The 22,561-nt window shown below is 38.0% G+C and overlaps 1 protein-coding gene across 1 annotated transcript in view; it reads right to left on the bottom strand.

The window, feature by feature from the left end:
• The window catches only part of ROS1 (ROS proto-oncogene 1, receptor tyrosine kinase), a 135,463-nt gene that overhangs the window by 25,257 nt on the left and 87,645 nt on the right, over positions 1–22,561 (bottom strand). The window contains exons 30-40 of the mRNA XM_055534733.1: positions 22,068–22,212; positions 20,979–21,211; positions 20,715–20,891; positions 15,480–15,648; positions 14,373–14,490; positions 11,172–11,362; positions 8,543–8,626; positions 4,708–4,840; positions 3,264–3,426; positions 1,218–1,282; positions 153–282 (exon numbers count right to left, since the gene is read on the bottom strand). Of these exons, the coding sequence (XP_055390708.1) occupies positions 153–282; positions 1,218–1,282; positions 3,264–3,426; positions 4,708–4,840; positions 8,543–8,626; positions 11,172–11,362; positions 14,373–14,490; positions 15,480–15,648; positions 20,715–20,891; positions 20,979–21,211; positions 22,068–22,212 (1,608 nt within the window). The remainder of the gene's footprint in view (positions 1–152; positions 283–1,217; positions 1,283–3,263; positions 3,427–4,707; positions 4,841–8,542; positions 8,627–11,171; positions 11,363–14,372; positions 14,491–15,479; positions 15,649–20,714; positions 20,892–20,978; positions 21,212–22,067; positions 22,213–22,561) is intronic.

Raw genomic sequence — 22,561 nt, 5'->3', positions numbered from 1 at the left:
AACATGAAGTAAATACAAGAATTTTTCTGATGGAAGTCATCTAAATTTCTACCATCAGGCAAAACTGCAGTCTATTGAATTTAAAAGAAGATTAAAAGGAACTTAAAGGTCATCTGCATTACCAAACCAATAGTGTGGACCCCATTTCCTACCAGCGTCATCCGGGCTTTACGCAAATAGGTAAGAAGGTCTCCTCCTTCCATCAGTTCCAGAATAATGTACTGGGGTTCATTCAGCAGACAAACTCCAAGCTGCTTCAGAATGTTGGGATGATTAAACCTGCTAAAAGGTGGAAACAGACAGGCAGGTTGACATGTCAGCAACAGAAGTCTTGTGAAGGCCTTTGTGAAACAGCAAATCTTTATCTCTGATTTCCTTTCAACCCCTGATTTTTTTTCTCCCTCTAATAAATGAAAGCCTCCTTTTCATGCCTGCCTTACAGAGGTAATATTGCAACCCCTAGTGGCCAAGGCATGTGCATAGAATAAGGGTAGTTTCAGAAGAAGTGGCATTTATATCAAGTATTTTATGTTTGGGGGAAAAAAAAGTAACTTTAACTAATACCTTTCTTCAAAAGACATTTTAAAAAACACTACATTTTTGGTCATGACAAATATGAAATAATTCTCTCCCTTTTAGAGAAACAATTCAGACACGCAGTTTTGGCTACAATTGTTTTCTCAAGAGGTCAAAGCAAATAAGCCCCAGTCAAATGGTCAGAACCCACAACCTGGGACCCTGTCGACCATCGCCTCAGGGTTATTAAAATGTACCTGAGTCGTTTTCATTACTATCAACTAACTCTAACTTGAAGACAAATTTACCAAGACCAAGGATATTTTCACTGATGTCACCGTGCTTAAGAGAACTCTCCCTTACTTGGTCTACTTGACTTATGATTACACATTTAGAAGAACATAAGCATATTTAAAGCTTATCAGCCTCAGAAATCCCTTGCAAAACATGCTTCTTATTGGAGGTAAAAGAAAAGACCTATTGTCTAAGGACTGCCTGTGCCCAGACTCAGAGAATCTATCATAAAAATCTATTCTCCAGAATACTTGTCACTCCAGACATACTTCCTTTTAAATTTCAGCCATGCTTATTTTGAACTTAATCTGTGATGTCAGCTGATTTTGAAAGTTAAAAATCCACGAATCATATGTAAAAGCTTCCTACCCATACCAAGGGAAAATTATTTCAGAACTGCCTAATACCTCATCAGATGTGCTTCCTTCAGGAATTCAATCTTCTCCTGGTCTGTGGAGCCCTTCTTCAAAGTCTGCGCAACATAAAACAAGCCAGGAATCAGTACAGCAGACATTTCTGTGAGCTAAGTAGGTTAATGGAGACAACCTTTGTTTTGTAATAGCCACCTTTATCTTAAACTATGTTCTCCAATTTCCCAGCCTTTCTTGCAAGCAAGGGTGGTCATATGACTCAGTCCTGATCAATGAAATGTAAGGGGTAAATTGTTGAGGAGGTGTGTGGAAATTTTTTACTTTCCTGAACATATACATCTAACACTATCCTTCCCCCTTTCCATATCCTGAATGAAGATGTGATGCTTGATTCTTTGGCAGCCATCTTGGAACCATGAGGCACCACACACGTACAAAGTCAGGAGAACTTCAGATATACTAGCTCTGGCTTGACACAGCACTATACCAAAGCCAGAAGTCATCTTGTTATGTAAGAAAAAGAAACACTTGTTTAAACCGCTTGAGATTAAAGTATGTTAAAATTCTATCAACTGGAAATGGAGAGAATTTTGCAACTTCTCTGACAATTTCTCAAAGCAATAAATTCATAACAAGCAATAATCAGGATATTACTCAATTACATAAAAGATATGTCACCTGTTGATCAAAAGAAAGTTTTACAAAAATACAAGAGTATATCCAGTGCTTCCTTTTGACTGCATCGAATACACTATGATGAATAATTTTGTAGTACAGGGGTCAGCAAACTACAACCTGTGGGCCAATTCTAGCCTATCATCTATTTTTGTACAGTTATAATCTGAAAATAGGTGTTACATTTTTATTTTTCTAGTTTTATTGAGGTATAATTAACTTGTTACATTTTGAAATGATTGAAAAAAGTCGTAAAAAAATAAGAGGACTGCATAACACAAGAAAATTATGTGAAATGAAAATTTCCATTTTTATAAATAAAGTTTTACTGGAACACAACGACAGCCATTCATTCACATATTGACTGTGGCTGATTTCACACTGCAGTGCCAGGGCTGCATAGCCAGAACTGACACCATCTGGCTAGCAAGTCTAAAATATTTACCATCTGCTCTAGCCCCAAGCACCGCAGTTCTCTTAGAGTATATTTGAAGGGAAAAACTCTCTGCTGGCCTTAGTGAATTAGTAACCTCAGAGGTAACTGTTCATAACAGAACTTTTGCAGGAAATGGAAAAAGTACTGTGATTTCCGTAGCCACGGATAGACTTCTACCTTCTCCTAGTCATCTTTTACACACTGAGAAAACCAGAAGGGAAAGAGACACGAGTACCCCAATGTTCATCGCAGCACTGTTTATAATAGCCAGGACATGGAAGCAACCTAGATGTCCATCAGCAGATGAATGGATAAGAAAGCTGTGGTACATATACACAATGGAGTATTATTCAGCCATTAAAAAGAATACATTTGAATCAGTTCTAATGAGGTGGATGAAACTGGAGCCTATTATACAGAGTGAAGTAAGCCAGAAAGAAAAACACCAATACAGTATACTAACGCATATATATGGAATTTAGAAAGATGGTAACAATAACCCTGTGTACGAGACAGCAAAAGAGACACTGATGTATAGAACAGTCTTATGGACTCTGTGGGAGAGGGAGAGGGTGGGAAGATTTGGGAGAATGGCATTGAAACATGTAAAATATCATGTATGAAATGAGATGCCAGTCCAGGTTCGATGCACGATACTGGATGCTTGGGGCTGGTGCACTGGGACGACCCAGAGGGATGGAATGGGGAGGGAGGAGGGAGGAGGGTTCAGGATGGGGAACACATGTATACCTGTGGCGGATTCATTTTGATATTTGGCAAATCTAATACAGTTATGTAAAGTTTAAAAATAAAATAAAATTAAAAAAAAAAAAAAATAAATCATCCCAGATTTAGTTAAAAAAAAAAAAAAAAAAAAAAAGATCACTCCTTTTTTCTCATTGTTATATTTAAATAAGTCCCTGTCAATAATGCAGACATAACAAGCCGAGGAGTTAAAAGAGCCACATTACCTTCACAGCTACTTTGGTTTCTCCACTTCCAACGCCTAAGATGTCTACCGCTGTCCCTTCATACACTTCTCCAAAGGCCCCGCTTCCCAGCAAGAGACACAGAGTCAGTTTTTCCCGAGGGAAGGCAGGAAGATTTTCAATCTCCTCTTGGGTCGGAAGAGTACTGGAAAATAACGTTATTTTTGGTCTCCCAAAATGCATACGGTTTATAAGTGGATGTGGGTGTTAGTGTTTGAGAATAAAAAAGGAGGAGAAAGGGAAGAGAAATCTCATGGCTTGGCAACACTGTATGCCTTCAGTGTGACATGGTGATGTGTCTACATTCCTATTCCAGTCCTATTCCACCTTCTAGAATATTCCTTCTGTCTTCTGAAACCCAGACAGAGTAGATTACTTTACTTCTAGGCAGCTTCCTTTTGATAACATGGCTGTGAGTTCATTGCCTCAAAATTTTTCACTGTAGTTTGTTTTGTTAAAATGATCAGTTCGTATTTTCTTCAGGTCACCTATTTGTATAAAAAGCTATTGCAAATTAGTAATAAATACAGCTTGGCTTATGAGCTCAAAGCTTTTACTTTACTTCATACACCTAATCTCTCATGTAATACAAAATTTACTATGATCGCAACATCATTTCTTGTCCATCAGATTAACTTTTAGAAAGTCAAGTTTCTCACTTGGAATATTATGAGCAGGAGAAAATTCATCAGCATTAAAAATGCTTTGAGCTTTTAAAAGAGAATCTTGAAAATCAGATACACTGCATATTTTCTCAAGGAAAAGTCATCTCTGAAAAGCATATTTAAGTCACCTCTGTGTCTACTCCAAGTCCTGTGTTCTCATGTCTTTAAATAAATTTCTAGAAACAAGGCCTATGACTATATACAATCCTTTTTGCATGGAGCATAATATAGTGTCTGTCTTTTAAATGAGACATTTAAATATTGCCTTAAATTATGATGACAATGAAAGTTAAAACCTCATATATTTTAGAGAAGTTTTGTAGACAATCACCATACAATTTCTGAAAACATTAAAAAATTGACTTAATAGCACACACAAGAGAATCCGTCTCTTCTTGTTGAATCAACCATATTACCATCTACTCCCTTCCACGTAGTATTTATCTCTTTGTTTTACTTATTTTTAAATTATGTGCTAAAACACTAGGAAACATTTGATTTTTGTTCATGTTTCTTAGGATAGGATAACAACATAATTTGCCATCCATCCCAGGTCACATTTGAGAATGAAAGGGGATGTTATTTTTGAATATGCCAGAAAAATGAGCATAAACCAGGACAGTCCTGGGCAACGTGGCACTCATGGACACTCTTTTTAGAGTAGCCCACAATAGGATCACAGAGTCCAACATGACGGAAGCGCCCCAGCACGCACACACTTTTCATCTAGGTGTCCCGTAATGCCAGCACAGGTTACATACTGTATCGCATAGCAGGCGTTTGCCAGCCCTACTCCAGTGGCCAGGCTTCGAAGTTCAGCCAATTCTTTGTCTTCATTTATGAGAACCGTCAGCCCTTCCTTGGGAGTGCTTTGATTCTTTAATCTATGCCAGACTATCAAGAAAAAATAGCATAATTTACCAAATGAAATATTGCTTTCTTTTTCTTTAGAAAAGGCTGCTAACAATACATTTTTAAAGTTTATACTGAACAACATTATTGATAGAATAACCAAATTTGATTGAAAAAAAATAGGCCCATAATAGAAAAACTAACTAAATCCAGGTAAAAAGTCATATGAAAATGTATAATTTATACCACATCACATTTTATCTCACTTCTCAGTGTAAATCTTAATATATTTCCAATTGCTGTTATAAACACGTGGAAGTATCTTACTATCAGAACTTATTTCACAAAGTCACTCATAGTCTAGAATCAAAATAAACCAAAACAAATTTGCATGACAGTTGTTAGTGAACAAATTCATTTTTGAATCCAGATACATTCAGGTTATTCTCCTCAGCAGACCTAAAGGATGCTTTCTATATAACGGCATGCTTTATTTTAAAATGCAGAGTACAGAGTGTATATTCATTGTCTTTCATAACACACATACTCATGTATATAGAAAGATTATTAGAATGAAATCTACCAAGTGTTAGCAGGGCTCCTCCCTAGTTGTGGAATCATAGGTAATTTGTATTGTTTTCTTCATACAATGGGCAAATATTATTTTTATAACCATAAAGCATGTTCTATTTTTCAAAGATTAAAATACATATGTCATTAAGATTGCCCATCTATACTAGAATATTGACACAAAAGTTGAAAACAGTAAGGATGCTTTGCAAGATGATGCTTAAAATTTGAACTTTATTCCGCAGTAGCTTCTGCACCCAACAGGTGAGAGTTTTACGCAAGTGAAATTTCATCTGAGGGACCACACAGGAAAAGATCTTAAGTACCTATGCTAATACAATTTTTCTAAACCTGAAATGCTCTTACCACCCGTCCTTCATTTTTAAAGACCCAGCTCAAGACTCCATATCCTCAGGGATGCTGTCCAAGACCTCTGCAACCTCTGTTGATATCTCATCTCTGAACTTATAAGACCAACTGTGGCTCTCAGTCAGCACGGCTGTGTCACTGTCTTCTACATTCCATTTACTACTTCCTTTTATTGCTGTTTAACACATCTCTCATTATTTTACTTTCTGCACAGGATGTGTCTTGAAAGTGAAAGTGAAAGTCACTCAGTCATGTACAACTCTTTGTGACCCCATGGACTATAATACAGTCCACAGAATTCTCTAGGCCAGAATACTGGAGTGGGTAGCCTTTCCCTTCTCCAGGGGATCTTCCCAACCCAGGGATCGAACCCAGGTCTCCCTGGGTTCTTTATCACCCAGGTGGATTCTTTACCAGCTGAGCCACAAGGGAAACCAATATGTCTTACCTCCCCCATTAAACGACAAGCTCCTGAGGTCAGCAATTAAAATTTTTAATTCATTTTTAATTGGAGGACGCTTGCTTTATAATGTTGTGTTGGTTTCTGCCATTCAACAACATGAATCAGCCATAAATATACATATATCCCTTCCCTCTTGAACTTTCCTCCCATTCCCCATCACACTCCTCTAGGTTATCACAGAGCACCATTACAGCTTATTTTCCTTTGCTCCCAGTGTAAGGCTCATGTTGCACAGTAGATATAACCACTCACCAAAGAGTAGGCTGTTGATGCTTATTTTAAAATCTTTGTTTCAATTTTGTATTTATAAGTATGACTGATGAGAACCCTCAGCACAATTCAAATTTTTAAACAATTGGTATTTTCATTATTTGAATAACTCAATCTTTCCTCATGCACTCACACAATCCTACCCGTAAAACCACATGCACTATTACTAAAAGCAAAAGAACCAAATTAGCTTAGCTCTACTCAAAAATGCATGAGTTCCACATAGAATAAAGACCTTTAAGTCCTGAGAAAGTCAGATATCCATGAAGTGTCTTGAAAGCACAATAGGTTGTCTGAAATTATCTCATGTTCATCCACTAGAGTCATGAGTTTAGACAATGATGTACAAGTAGGCAGGCAAAAGTCAGATGAAGGATCCTTCACATAATACTCCTTCCCAGTAGGAAAGCAGACAAATAGTCAAGCCTATATGCCAACTGCCAAATATACTACAGTCATATGCATAATTCTGGAGGGGCTGGCTTAGTGGCACAAACATCAGCTGTGCAGTACTTAGACTTCCTGGAACCACAGGTTAAAATCCTGGCAGGGTCAGATGAAATTTTTAGCTTTCCAAGTTAGCTGAAGGAATCATATATTCCATATATTGTCTGCTGTGGAATGTTTGAAAAGAAATCTCAATTCAAGTTTCAACATGCTAATAGCTATGACTCTAATCAGTTTGGGGAAATAATACAGATTTAGGACATGGAGTGAAATATTGACTTTCTTTATCCTGAGAGTTCAACTTTATGTTTGTAACTTTTCCTTAAACTTTTCGCTATTTATTAAAAAAAAAAAAAAAGAAGCCCCAATTTCCTGACTATATGCTTGAGTGTTGGTTTCTGGTAAATATCATGTCTTTTTTGTAATGCTTCAGCATGTCAGAGGCTCATATGTTAATGACAGAGTGACTGTGTATCTTATAATCCAAATCAGGACATTTTAGGAGACTGAAAGAAAATAGTAGTAATGACTATAATGGAATGATGGGGATAAAGCAGGATGCATAATCCACTATGATAACCTGAGAGTGAAAGTCTCTCGGTCATGTCCGACTCTTTGTGACCCCATGGACTATATAGTCCATGGAATTCTCCAGGCCAGAATACTGGATAGCATTTTCCTTCTACAGGGGATCTCCCCAACCCAGGGATCAAACCCAGGTCTCCTGCATTGCAGGCGGATTCTTTACCAGCTGAGCCAAAAGGGAAGCCCAAGAATACTAGAGTGAGTAGCCTATCCCTTCTCCAGCAGATCTTCCCAACCCAGGAATCAAACCAGGATCTCCTGCATTGCAGGCAGATTCTTTACCAACTGAGCTACCAGGGAAGCCCTGATGTATGATAACCTGATAGGTCTAATGTTTTAATCACCTTTTGGGGGCTTGTCCCTGTATTTTCTCATTATTAAATGTTTAAATAAAGACTTTTAAGACTAACACCTTAGTATAAAATTAGTGATGAGAAATAGCTAGCTTTCTATCAATCTAGCCAAACTGCTCTACTTTCCTGGTTATTTACAAATGAGTAGAGATTTGAAACAAATAGACCAGACATCCAAAAGTGAGAGTGAATGCTACAAGCCAGAAATGGATCTTCTGCAAGAGGCCCTGTTCATTTTAAACTGGGCTGTCTGCTTGGAGACCCAGACTATCCTGAACAAGGGTGTCACTGGTCTCCCTTTAATCCTCCACTTTTTTTATACCCAGAGTTATTTTTCTTTTACTTTTTTCAAACTATAAGTTACAAACACTTGTTATATAGCCAATCCGTAATACTGTTTTAAAAAAGGCCAGAAGTTGGTGCCTTAGCAAGTGGTTTTACCTAAAGAATACTGTGAAGTATAAATACGGATATATTTTTCATAAAATGGTTACCCCAGATTAGAAAAAAAAAATTCACAGGGTTTAGTGGTTATTGAAGCATAGCCAAAGGTAACATTGTGAATTTCATGAATCTATTTCATGTAGAAAGTTAATCAGATATAAATTAAACTCAGATAAATCAATTAATATGATCAAGTAAGCAGTTTATTACCTATTGATGTATTTTTAAATCTATTATACTTACCAAAGATTAATGGGATTGTAATAACCAGAAATATTCCAATTATAATAGTAAGTATAAAGCTTGTTTCTGGTATCCAAAAACCATCTAATAAAATAAATGAGAAAAAGAACATAATTCAAAGAGTAAAACTCGATTGTCTCAGTATTATGCCAGAATATGCCAAAGTTAGCCCCTACTGAATTTTTGCAAGCCAATAGTTAAACCATCAGTAGCTTGAAATCATCCACGGAGAGAGTATATTTACACTGTGAGTAATCAAAGTCAAGGGTTTTTTTTTCCTCTTTTTTCATTTCCAGTGATCTGGTTTCCAATATATCATTGGGATATACCCACCCTATTTTCTACTTTAAAATGGTTGATAAAACATGAATAATCTTTTTAATGAATTTGGGACAAAGAAGTCCCAACTTTCATTTATCATATAGTTGGGAGCATTATTTCTTCTATAACATCTTCATATACATTTAATTCCATGAGTATTTAACTGAGGAATATAAACATGAAAACATGATGTGTGTGTGTGTGTGTGCTTGCTAAGTCACTTTTGTCTCATGGCTGACTCTGTGGGACCCTATGTACTGCAGACTGCCAGGCTCCTCTGTCCATGGGATTCTTGAGGCAAGAATACTGGAGTGGGTTGACGTGCCCTCCTCCAAGGGATCTTCTGAGCCAGGGATCAAGCCCGCATCTCTCACATCTCCTGCGCTGGCAGGCGGGTTCTTTGCCACTAGCACCACCTGGTGAAAACATGGCACCTGCTCTTAGTTTCACTGAGAAGAGAAGACTTGGGGACCAGAGCTAGGCAATCTATGGCATGCAGGCCACATGTGGCCATAGTAACCTGATTTTGTACTCCTCATGAACCAAGAATAATTTTTACATTTTAAAAATATTTTATAATTGCCAGGACATGGAAGCAACCTAGATGTCCATCAGCAGATGAATGGATAAGAAAGCTATGGTACATATACACAATGGAGTATTACTCAGCCATTTAAAAGAATACATTTGAATCAGTTCTAATGAGGTGGATGAAACTGGAGCCTATTATACAGAGTGAAGTAAGCCAGAAAGAAAAACACCAATACAGTATACTAACGCATATATATGGAATTTACAAAGATGGTAACAATAACCCTGTGTATGAGACAGCAAAAGAGACACTGATGTATAGGACAGTCTTATGGACTCTGTGGGAGAGGGAGAGGGTGGGAAGATTTGGGAGAATGGCATTGAAACATGTAAAATATCATGTATGAAATGAGTTGCCAGTCCAGGTTCCATGCACGATACTGGATGCTTGGGGCTGGTGCACTGGGACGACCCAGAGGGATGGTATGGGGAGGGAGGAGGGAGGAGAGTTCAGGATGGGGAACACATGTATACCTGTGGCAGATTCATTTTGATATTTGGCAAAACTAATACAATTATGTAAAGTTTAAAAATAAAATAAAATTTAAAAAATAATAAAGCAAAAAAATACTTAAAAATATATATATATATATTATCAGGAAAAAAAAGAAGATGCTACAGAGACCGAATGTAGCCTGAAAAGCTTAAAATATTTACTATTTGGTTCTTTCGGAAAAGGTTTGTGGAGCTCTTCTCCAGGTAACTAACTATAATACAAATAAGAATGACTTCAGTTTTGCATAGAGTAATGTGCTGTGTGTGTCTAAGGAGCAGCAGATAAGCATCACAATGGGCACTGATGGATGAGAAGATTTCAATTGACAAAGTGAGGGAAAGAAAATCCCCGTTAAGGGCAAGTGGTAGGTGGTGCAAGCCTGCATTTGAGGCTAAGGGAACATGGTGTCATGGAAGTTTGTTTATTTGTTTACCAGTTTGGTATGGCTATAGCCGTAAGGATAAATATTGGGAAAGAGGAACCACAATTGGAGGGCAAATCATGGAAGGCCTTAAATGCCACAGAAAAGTTTGTACTTGATTCTGAAGGCAGTGAATGGAGAGCCTTTTCAAGATTTTCAGAGAGCGGTGCAGTGATCCAGCTTGTGCTTCAGCTGGATTAGCTGTCAGGAGTGGGGTTAAGCCAAGAGCACGGGCAAGAAGTGGTAGCTTAAGTTAGGAAAGCCAAAGTAGAAACAGGAAGAAGGGAACTTAGTAGATAGAAATCAAGATAATAAAGTCAACAGGACTTGGTGACTGAATAGAGGGGAAAATCAAACACGGTACTGAGATTTCTAACCTATGTGATCAGAAAGATGAAGCATTATACACAAAAATAGGCTACCCAGTGGAAGATGTAGATATTGGGGAAGAGACAAAGTTGAGTTTCAGGTGTGTTGTGTAGCAGATGAGAGAACCAGGAACAGAAAAATAAGGCTGGATAAAAACCAGACTGCGAACAACCTTGGAAGTCCATCTAGGAGCATGGACTTCATGCGGTAGGCATTAAAGATGAGCTGACAGTTACTGAGGAGAAAAAGGACATGTTGATATTGATGTTTCAGGAAGCTCTCATCACATAAAATGAATAGTTCAATAGTTTCTATGGTAGTTTGGTGAAGTTATATAGTCACTCAATTACTGCTAATGCTGAGAATACATTTATCTTTATCTCTGAATCCTTGTGTAATAAGCTAGTATGTAGACAGACATGGTAACATACCTCCAACTAATATAATATCCTCACTGATTCCACTATATTCACCAAACCCCAGATGATTTACAGCTGCTACTCTGAACTGAAATGTTCCTTTCAGGTTTTTGGACTTCCATGTACAAATGCTATTGCATGAGCCATTAAATGCCATCTTCCATGTTAAATTCTGGTTCTGTGAATCATTTGAAGTGCTCTTTCTGCAAAAAAAAAAAAAAAAAAAAAAAAGAGCAGAATCATAAATATAGGAAATATACAAGACAATATATGTGTTATTTCTAGATGCTCATATATCATTTTAATGACAGAACTCCAGAGCATCTCCTGTTGCACACTTTGCCCTTGATCTCATTCCTCTCACATGGTTTGGCTACAGAACATAGCAGAGTCTTATAAAGTCATCCCAGCAATGCCTGGAGCCAACCAACTCAGCCCATCTGGAAAATGACGAATAATCAATGGCTGAGAGACAGCTGAAGAGCCTCTTCTTACTATTGGAGTGTGCAAACTTTCTTCAGAACTCCTAACACATAAGACAATGATTTCATACTTTTTAACTGGAAATTTTTAAATTTTTCTTAATTTTCAGTCTCTTATGCTATCTGTCATTTACTGATACCATATCTGGATAAAACACAGAACATAAAATTGAAAAAGAAAATAAAATAGTTCGGCTACCAAAATTATCATTGTATCTGAGATTCCGAGCCTCATTGCTTCCAATTAGCCTACACCCTACCTCAGTATCAGTCCTCATTACTCTTCCTAATGAAACGGGAAGAGAACAGAGCTGGGTTCAAAAGACATACTAAAATGACTTTTAACAGAATCATAGACTGAAGGTAAGCTCAAGGCCTTTCCATTATGTCTTTTCTGACAATGACCTTTTCAAGTCTGGGAACGTCTAAAACTTTTCAGACCACAGCAGTTTTAGGACATGGTACCAACCCACAGTCAGCTTGAAGATAAATAATGGAAGCCAGTTCTGCTCCCACTAACTGAATGATTGTTCTGCAAGAGTACCAAGGACAGCAAGAGCTGAGCCTCCAAGGGACAGAGGATGAGCTAGGACATCAGGAGGACCAAGACAGCAGCGATGGTTACAACTGTGACCAGCAGCTAAGTGTCCTTGGGACCATCCTAAGTAAAGCTGTGGGACAGTGTTTCTCCTGCATCGTGTGAAGCCTCATGTTGGGAACTGGCAATTTCAATTTTTAACCCAAACAACTCTGATCCAAAAGAAAGAAGACCTTTAAACATGTATAAAGTGGTAAAACAATTATCCTTCAGTTAAAAATAAATATATTTTTTAAATGTATAAAGTGGCTCTTCACAGACATTGGCCACTAAGGAAGAGAAGGAAGACTTTTTATATTGGTTGAACACCTTCTGTTTACAACACATCATACAGGGGCTTTTCCTATGCTGTATCATTTCACTGAATCTTCACAACAACCTGAAGAGGTAGATATCATCATCTCATTTTACAGATGAGAAAGCTCAAGTTCAAAAAAGAAATAGAGCAAGGATTTTAAATAGTCTATGTACTGGGTTGGCTAATCCCCCTCAAAATTCATGCCACCCAGACCTTGTGAATGTGACCTTGCTTGGAAACAGAGTCTTTTCCAATGTAATTAAGCCAAGATGAGATGGTCCTAGTTTAGGGTGGGCCCTAAATCCAATGACCAGTGCCCTCTTAAGAAGAGACACACACAAGGAGAACACCATGAGATGACAGAGCCAGAGACTGGAGCGATGCATGTACAAACCAAGGAAAGCCAAGGATTGTGGTCCATCACCAAAAGCTGAGAAGAGGCAAGGAAGGATGCTTCCCTAGAATCCATCCTGCCAAGACCTTGACTTAAGACTTCCAGTCTCCAGAACTGTGAGAGAATATATATCTGTTGTTTTAAGCCACCTAGTTGGTGGTACTTTGTTCTGGCTGCCCTGGGAAACTGCCCTGGGAAACTCATGCAATCTACTCAGCTCCCAAGTGCATGCACTTTGCACTAAGACCACCAGTACACCATGAGCAAATACACACAAATGTCCTGACCGAAGAACTTACTCTGAGATACTATGAGATCCTCTGAGATAGATCACACTTTATATCTACAGTCCCTCTCCTGAGAGTAGAGACTTGGGGGCAAGGAAATGCAGAGTATTTATGGAGCTATGCACTAAACATGTTACTGAGGGGAATACACTGCAGTGCTCCTAGCAAGGCTACAGTAAGACTATGGTGTGGCCTGGTTGGTGAACATAACTACAGTCATAGACCACCAAGACAGTTCTACAGGTCAGAATGTACTTCACTCTGCATTTTGTTTTTAAAAAGTACCAGAAATTTCAAGAAGTTTTCAGTTAGAAATAAGCAAACATAATTCTCTAGTGTGAGCAGGAAATTTTTTTAAGGTTATGGGAATGCCAGAGCAAGATGAAGCAAAAATAGATCTAAAGCTCAAGTTGCCAGGACTATAATTATGGAAGTGACTTTTGTCCTTGGAGCTTCTTAAAAGATGGTTTCATAGTCCCGTGAGGGGAGTGTCTGTGGAATTTGGAATTCTCTCCTCAAGTTGGCACGAAATCAGCTCATCCGAGCCCGTTATGATTCACAGAGCTCCCCATACTGGCCGGATCTGAGGTTGCATATGTTCATCAGGTTTTCATCGAAGGCACAATTTTAGTCCCTGGGAACACACTACAAACTGTAACCTTGAAAATGGAGAGAGAATCCTGGGTTGCCTGTACACACCAGACCATTTCAGGTCTTGACTTGACTTTACCTTCTGAAATATACCAGCTCATTGTCAGTTCTCACTAGATCTTATTCATCTTTCTAAAACAAATCAGTCTCAGAAATTTATATACATACCATCATCTAACATCAAACATCAATTTAGCTTCTTAAACAGAATCGATATCAAGTCAATATTAGGTGCATGCTCAAAAGACTGAGTTGTTTCCACTGACAAGCTGTTGCAGATTTCTGAGAAGAATGACTATCTGCCTTGTAACTGAATGCCAAGGCTGACCACTAGAGATTGTGCAAAGAATGTAATGAGGCATGCAAGGCCCTTAAACTAAAGATCCCTTATGTTTACTTATAAATACACATTCATAAATATTGTTAATTTTGATCTAATAATACCTTACAATCAACTGCTTAGGTCTTTGTAATTTACAAAGCACTTTTGTAAACAGACATACCTGATTTCAAGGATATAGTACATAAGTCTGCTTCCATTATCATCAGATTTTTCCCACTGTATTGAATTTTTACTCCCTTCTAATAATTTTGGAATCCCTGGTTTACTTGGGACTCCAGCTTTGGAAACAAAAGAAAATTTGATTGATATGTTAGAAGTATAAAATATTCTGCATAACATCTTTCTATAGACAACATTTAGTAAGAGAAAAGCCAAATACATTAAAGAAATATTCAGAAATATGTTCATATGAGTGCATATGTTTAAGTGAGTACGTGAAGATTTTTATTAGTGATGGATTAGATAGATTTATGATAGGAGTAACATTAGATCTTTGGAGAAGGCGATGGCACCCCACTCCAGGACTCTTGCCTGGAAAATCCCATGGATCGAGGAGCCTGGTAGGCTGCAGTCCATGGGGTAGCGAAGAGTTGGACATGACTGAGCGACTTCACTTTCACTTTTCACTTTCATGCATTGGAGAGGGAAATGGCAACCCACTCCAGTGTTCTTGCCTGGATAATCCCAGGGATGGGAGAGCCTAGTGGGCTGCCGTCTATGGGGTCACACAGAGTCGGACATGACTGAAGTGACTTAGCAATAGCAACAATAGATCTTAGCCTGACACAAAGTAAGTGATGCAAGTAAAAAAGATGATTGTAAGATTTGGAGCATTTTTCACTGATTCTTACAGGGATCAACTTGGAATTATGGTATAGCTGTTAAAACACTGGTTAATTTAATATACTTGTTAGATTTTTTATTTTTAACATCTGGTTGTAGTAGTCTATATGTAAATATGTGAACACCCAGTGACACTGTTTTCATTTACTTCTTACTACAAAATATCATAGCTAGACAGAAAATCAGAATAATGAAAGGTGAAATAATTTTTCCCAGTTTAGGATCCTGCAAAACCAGAAGAGTATTATCTCATTACTGCCTGTAAGAAACCCCCACCCCTTCTCAATTTCTTCAGTCAGTCTCTAAAGATAATCATTTACTCTTTTAAGAAAAATCTCAACCTCTAGGATTAGTAAAGTAAGCAATGAGAAAAGAATTGAGAAATGTCCAGAGTTTCCTAAGTACTGACTATGTTAGTACTCACCTCTAGTCTTAAAACTTCCCGGAAGCGAGGTGCTGTTTGCTCCTGTCCTGTACACCACCACTGCTCGGACATTATAAGACGCATAAGGCTGTAAGTCCGTGATGTTACAGACATAAGCAGGACCTTGGCTGCACGAAGCTTTAACATGGTAAAACTCCTTGTGCTTCCACTAGGAAAAGAAGTCTCAATTAACATTTTTGTTTCTTTAAGAAAAACTTCTTAAACATAGAAATTCAAAAGCCTGTAGCAAGCATTAAAGCTTAAAGTTTATACTAAAATAGGAGCTTTTTTATGAGTGTCGGGTCCCAGATAGTATCCCCTTCCACCAACAGCAATTTTATTTTTTATGACAAGCTGTAAGTTACTTGAACGATGGTCCCGAGGATAAGTCCAAGGTGAGACGAGCACCTCTGACTGTTTATCATCGGAAGGATTGTTTGGCTTCTTGGTATCCCTAATCATAGGCCTCTTTATCGAATCAGGATGGCTGAGGATGCAAATTCATAGCTGAAGGGAAATGATGGATTAAAACTGTGATATTTTCAAGTCCACACATTTGCTGATTTCAAAGTAGTAATATTTTCACAATATTTCACATATTGAAGAAGTCCACAGTGACTTATAAATGAAAACATTTAGTTTTTCTTCCCCAAACCTTCTTCAGGCATCTAAGCAACATTCCTTATTTTTCTACATAGGAAGCCTAGTTCCCTAAAAGAAGGAAATCTTTGCCTATTGTCACTCAATCACTAAGTAGCAAGGTTAGAAGTTAAATATAGGAAATGTTACTTTCATTTTACTGGGTCTGTAATTAAAGCTATATTAAAATTCTTTCTCTGAAGCACTGCTTTTAAAGAATCTGTGTGTTTTTAAATATCTGTGTATTTTAAATAAGATACAAGATCCTTAATATCTTATATGAAAATGATGACTTTTTTCAACATACAAATAGGAGAAGACAGAGGATACGACATTCTGTCAAGGGTTCTTCATGTATTTTCCCCAGTACAGTTTCCTAAGAAGATCAGTTTCCATAAATAAACCTTACTTTACATCTCCTTTTTCATTTAGCACTCCCAAGGTCATGCCATTTCATTGGATGGGCACTTTATATTAGTTTTCTATTCAGTTAGAAATAATTCACTATAGCACCTTCAGGAAGTAGATTACCTTACTACAGAAAGAAAGAGGAACAGAAGGAACGAAAAGAAAAACCAGAAATGCTGATGTCAGAGACATTGCCTGTTAAACTCATAAATGTCTCAGTCTCACTGATTCATATAGCCTAATGAAATAGATGCAGATGCAGAATAATATTTATTCTGAACCTTCTGAGGGAGGTAAGGGGGAAGGAGGAAGGGAGATGTTGAGTCCTGGCTGAAAAATTTTAGCCCTTTTTGGTCCTGCCTCCTTAATGCCTCCTTCAGTGAGTAGTCTAGATGGCCCAACATTCCACACCACCCAGAAATCATAACTCCTTGGAATGTCAGGGAGATATTTGGCCAAGGGTTTTGCTGGAAAACTGTAGAGTATTGACCTCACCACAGCAATGAATGTTCTGGGCAGATCACTAACTTATAGAGATGCCATGGGCTACCCCAGTAAATGTCAAGGGAGTTGGGATCTTCATTCATCATAGGCCAACAAGTGCAGGGGGGAAGGCTACCAGAGAGGATTTCCAAATTATTGAGCAAGGGTGTGGAGGAAATGGTGCAGACTATGTCTCAGAGACAGAAACTTTGGAAATGTCCAGTTCTGGTAGGGATTCCCCTGGACAGCTAAGAAAAAGACAATTTTAATGAATTTTCATGAAAAAAATTTACCAAAGCAAAATTATTTATTTCTCCTCAATCTTAAATTGAATGTGTTCTTTTTCTACACATTATTATAATAAAGAATTTATGAAATCTAAAGACCAAGATAAAAATTTAGCCCTTGTGCTCAAAGACTCTCATTTTTCCATGTAAGGAAAAGATGAAGATTGGAAGTTTATCTTTTTATCCTTTTTCAGAAAGGAGAAGGGCAGAGGTGGAAAGGAACAAAAAAGATTAATTAAAATATGCATATTCACTTTTGTCACTCACCCCTCAGAGTTTCAGTGTGGAGTTACAAGACTATTTCTAACTTCCTACCATGATGAGGTAGGTTCAACTTGCTCAAAAGAAATAGACCTTTCCAACTAGATGGCATCACCAACCCTCTCAGAACACAGCCTTCTACATTAGTACTTGTAGGTGATCATGCATGTAGAAGTTACCATCTTACATTTTCAGCTTCATGATTTCTCAAGCGGTCTATCTAAAAACCTGTTCTGAGCAAGGGTAGAGGAGGTCTTGAAACAAAAGTATCATATGAAACTCATGAGGACAGAACCAGGTGGCCCCTGTCTGCTGCTCCTTTCCTAAACTTTAAGAAGTGGGGTGGAAAGCAACTCCTACAGCTCAACTCCAGAAAAATAAATGACCCAATCAAAAAATGGGCCAAAGAACTAAATAGACATTTCTCCAAAGAAGACATATAGATGGCTAACAAACACATGAAAAGATGCTCAACATCACTCATTATCAGAGAAATGCAAATCAAAACCACTATGAGGTACCATTTCACACCAGTCAGAATGGCTGCGATCCAAAAGTCTACAAGTAATAAATGCTGGAGAGGGTGTGGAGAAAAGGGAACCCTCTTACACTGTTGGTGGGAATGCAAACTAGTACAGCCACTATGGAGAACAGTGTGGAGATTCCTTAAAAAACTGGAAATAGAACTGCCTTATCATCCAGCAATCCCACTGCTGGGCATACACACTGAGGAAACCAGAAGGGAAAGAGACACGTGTACCCCAATGTTCATCGCAGCACTGTTTATAATAGCCAGGACATGGAAGCAACCTAGATGTCCATCAGCAGATGAATGGATAAGAAAGCTGTGGTACATATACACAATGGAATATTACTCAGCCATTTAAAAGAATACATTTGAATCAGTTCTAATGAGGTGGATGAAACTGGAGCCTATTATACAGAGTGAAGTAAGCCAGAAAGAAAAACACCAATACAGTATACTAACGCATATATGTGGAATTTAGAAAGATGGTAACAATAACCCTGTGTACGAGACAGCAAAAGAGACACTGATGTATAGGACAGTCTTATGGACTCTGTGAGAGAGGGAGAGGGTGGGAAGATTTGGGAGAATGGCATTGAAACTTGTAAAATATCATGTATGAAACGAGTTGCCAGTCCAGGTTCGATGCACGATACTGGATGCTTGGGGCTGGTGCACTGGGATGACCCAGAGGGATGGAATGGGGAGGGAGGAGGGAGGAGGGTTCAGGATGGGGAACACATGTATACCTGTGGTGGATTCATTTTGATATTTGGCAAAACTAATACAATTTTGTAAAGTTTAAAAATAAAATAAAATTAAAAAAAAAAAAAAGAAGTGGGGTGGATGGTGATGACTCATGTTCCTTCTGCAGATGGACTAAGGAAAGCCTCTGTAGTGATGAGTCAGCAATGAGGCAGAGGGTCCTCCCCTGCCCAGCTGTGATTCTGACTCATTGGGCCACCTGCCTGAGTGTCTAGCCTCTCATCAGTAACATGAGAGGCTGGAATCACCTCTAAGATCCTTCCTCAGTTCACACCTTTGATATGGGAAATGAACTTTACATCCCTCCCCTTGACTTCAAGCTGAACCGCATTCAGTTCAGTGCAGTTCAGTCGCTCAGTCGTGTCCAACTCTTTGCGACCCCATGAATCGCAGCACGCCAGGCCTCCCTGTCCATCACCAACCCCTGGAGTTTACTTAAACTCATGTCCATCAAGTCAGTGATGCCAGCCAGCCATCTCATCCTCAGTCATCCCCTTCTCCTCCTGCCCCCAATCCCTCCCAGCATCAGGGTTTTTCCAATGAGTCAACTCTTCCCATGAGGTGGCCCAAGTATTGGAGTTTCAGCTTTAGCATCAGTCCTTCCAATGAACATCCAGGACTGATCTCCTTTAGAATGGACTGGTTGGAGCTCCTTGCAGTCCAAGGGACTCTCATGAGTCTTCTCCAACACCACAGATCAAAAGCATCAATTCTTTGGCGCTCAGCTTTCTTCCCAGTCCAACTCTCACATCTATACATGACCACTGAAAAAAACATAGCCTTGACTAGACGGACCTTTGTTGGCAAAGTAATGTCTCTTACTTAAATAGATGTCCCCCAAAAAGATGATCCTTCAATTTCTCCAATTTAAAACTGAATTTTTATGAAATGACTATTTTCTAAATAGGTAACAAATCATCATAAACATGCTCAATGGAAAAAATCAAATTAAACTATAGTCTTGGTCTTATCAACTTAATACTTAGAGCAACTTATCACTGCTGTTGCTTATTTTTCATAGTTTTTATCTAAAAGTACAAAGATTCTAAAAGTACAAGATTCTAAAAAATAGATTATATAGTAAAATTTTAAAACCTCTGGGGAGCAACTTCATTTTTAAAAAAATGAGGTCATGACCATACTGATTTGTGTTTACAAAACACTCCTAACCAGTCTTTATAAACATGGACACACAAATATATAGTAGTGAAAAATGAAATGTCACAATTATAAAAACTTAATAATCTATTAAGTGTATCAGTATAAAAATCAGTGTAGATTTTCCTTAGAAGTGAATTAATTAGATTAATTGATGCTTAAATTCAGTGGATCTATTTACATTGGTTAATGCATGAAGATTTTTGAATGAGGAACTATTTAAAGTTTTCAAGGCAAGATCCAACTACTTTAGAATAAACCAGTTTATCACTTTCTTCTTTCCTGTTGCTATACAGTCCTTAAATGGTTGAAAGAACATTTATAAACAGGTTTTAGGTTTATGCTTGTTCAGTTTTTTCCATTTTTTTTCCATAAAATAAAACAAATTGCTATGGATTTCAAACCAGAGAACCACACTGATAACATCTAAAGTAAGTAAAATATTATGAAACCAGTAAACCGTAATTTATACTCTTTTATGTGGAGCCTTTTAAGAGCAAATTAAACTCTCTGGGAATTTTTTCCATCAGAAATCAGTCTAGATAGCTTACCACATCTATCTGGAAAATCTGAACCAATGAATGTTGTCAAATATATCACTCATTTAATACAAGTGAATGCCCTCAAGATATTTTTTGGAAAAAGCCTTTTGATTTATTCTGTAGCATAAAACAAAGATTTGCATTAAAAGTGTACGTTGAGATGTACCTTTTGGAGTTCAAACCAAAATCTGATGAGGTGAACATTTGATGGAGCCTTCCAATGTAACTGCAAACTAGTGTTCTCTGGAAGAAAGGCGTAAGGTTTCTCTGGCGAGTCAAATGTTTCCACAGTGACAGGGTGACTCTCCGCACACCACATTTCCTCGGCATGGCAGGCCAGAACCTTTTAGTAAAAAAGAACAATTGCTTAACCTTTCTCGAACCTTGCTCTCGAGAGTGGTAATTAAAGTGCCCAATCCACTGGCCGTACCTTTAACACATAGAGTTTTCTACCAGACAGTCTAGTAACGAGGAGAGAGAGACTTCCATCTGGATATTCACTTTGCCTTAGTGGAATCTCTGGAATGGGAGCCAGATGAGAGATTGCCACCTGATAGCGGACGGACTCGCTCGGTCCATTTGGCTTGTGAGATTCCCGCCAGGATATAACGAGGCTGGTGTCTGACTGCACGGTTGTGTTAATGAGCCAAACTGCCTCCGGTACTGAAATAAATAGCGGCGCACAATAAGGGATGTTGCAACAGTACTGCAAGATGGAAAGAATCACAGGGTCTTGGTTGAGGAATAAGCGTATCATGTGAGCAGAATGAATGACAGATGTTCCGAGGGAAAGCCAGCCTCTTATATAACGGTAAGTGACCAGGCTGCCTGAAAGGCTCTCGCTTATTTTTGACTAATGACTAAATCATTCTCTGAGTCCAGCTCGAGGATCTGGGCAATTCTGGTGAGTTTTGTGAACGCCATCGGAGACATGTGAAAGAAATGGCATTTCCTCATCATAACCGTCACCTCTTACAACACATTTTCAGACTCTAAATCCATTTAATGAGGTTCCATGACTTTGCATCTCAGTAGCCCTCGGTAAAATTCACATAGATCTATGGCTGATTCATGTTGAGGTGTGACAGAAAACAACAAAATTCTGTAAAGCAACTAAATTAAAACTTCAATTAAAAAATAAACAAAATTTTAAAAATTCACATAGAGAAAAAGTTTGACTTTCCTGGGTCTCACCACGTGTACAGAGGTCTATAAATATACAGGAAGAGAGTGACACTGTGTGGTGAGACCAAAGAATGTGTTTCTAGTAACAGAATTGGTTATGATGTTTTGCTATATAGTTGCTTTTCATTTTGATGGAATATTATCCATCATCTTCTGGTGTTAGAGTAAGGATGTCATCAGAATATTCGTCTACAAACACATTTTTCTTACTAAGCTTAAAAAAACTCACATAAGAAAGATTTCTTAACATCCAGATAAAAAACGAATATAGGCTCACACATCACATTAATTGCAAAATCCCACTCTAGAAACCCACACCATGCCCATAACTCACCTCCACTTTTAGTTTTTCCCCAAATCTCTTTTCCCAGAGGTATTTGTTCCAAAGGATCTGAATAATAATTCTTTACAGCTATCTGTATCATATATGTTGAAAATGGTTGTAAACCTTCAATAAGGGCTATACTCCCCTGAAATTCCTGTAATTAATTTAAAAAAATCAATATCTTATTCTTATTTTTTGTACAAATGGGGAGAAATTATTTAATCAAAGAGAGAAAAAGGAAAAGACTCAAAATTTTTAATTTATTTTTAAATCTTGGATCATGACTGACGGTCTTCATTGTCCTAATCTGCCCAGACCTGAGTTGTTTCATGTTTCCAGGAATAAATGCCAAATGATTGGCAGCCCTCAGTCAATTGTGACTTAATTATTTCATGTAGGATGTTAAATTCCCAGAGGACAAAACTGTCTTATTAGCCTTGCATTAGAAATTCAGCAGGAAGGTATTGTGAGAATGTGACACATAAGTTAATACAGTAAGCTAT

Source organism: Bubalus kerabau, chromosome 9, assembly GCF_029407905.1.
Source record: "Bubalus kerabau isolate K-KA32 ecotype Philippines breed swamp buffalo chromosome 9, PCC_UOA_SB_1v2, whole genome shotgun sequence".
In the NCBI taxonomy this organism is placed as follows: Eukaryota; Metazoa; Chordata; class Mammalia; order Artiodactyla; family Bovidae; genus Bubalus; species Bubalus kerabau.
Note: the sequence above shows the minus strand (reverse complement) of the source record. Positions and strands in the feature narration are given on the sequence as shown.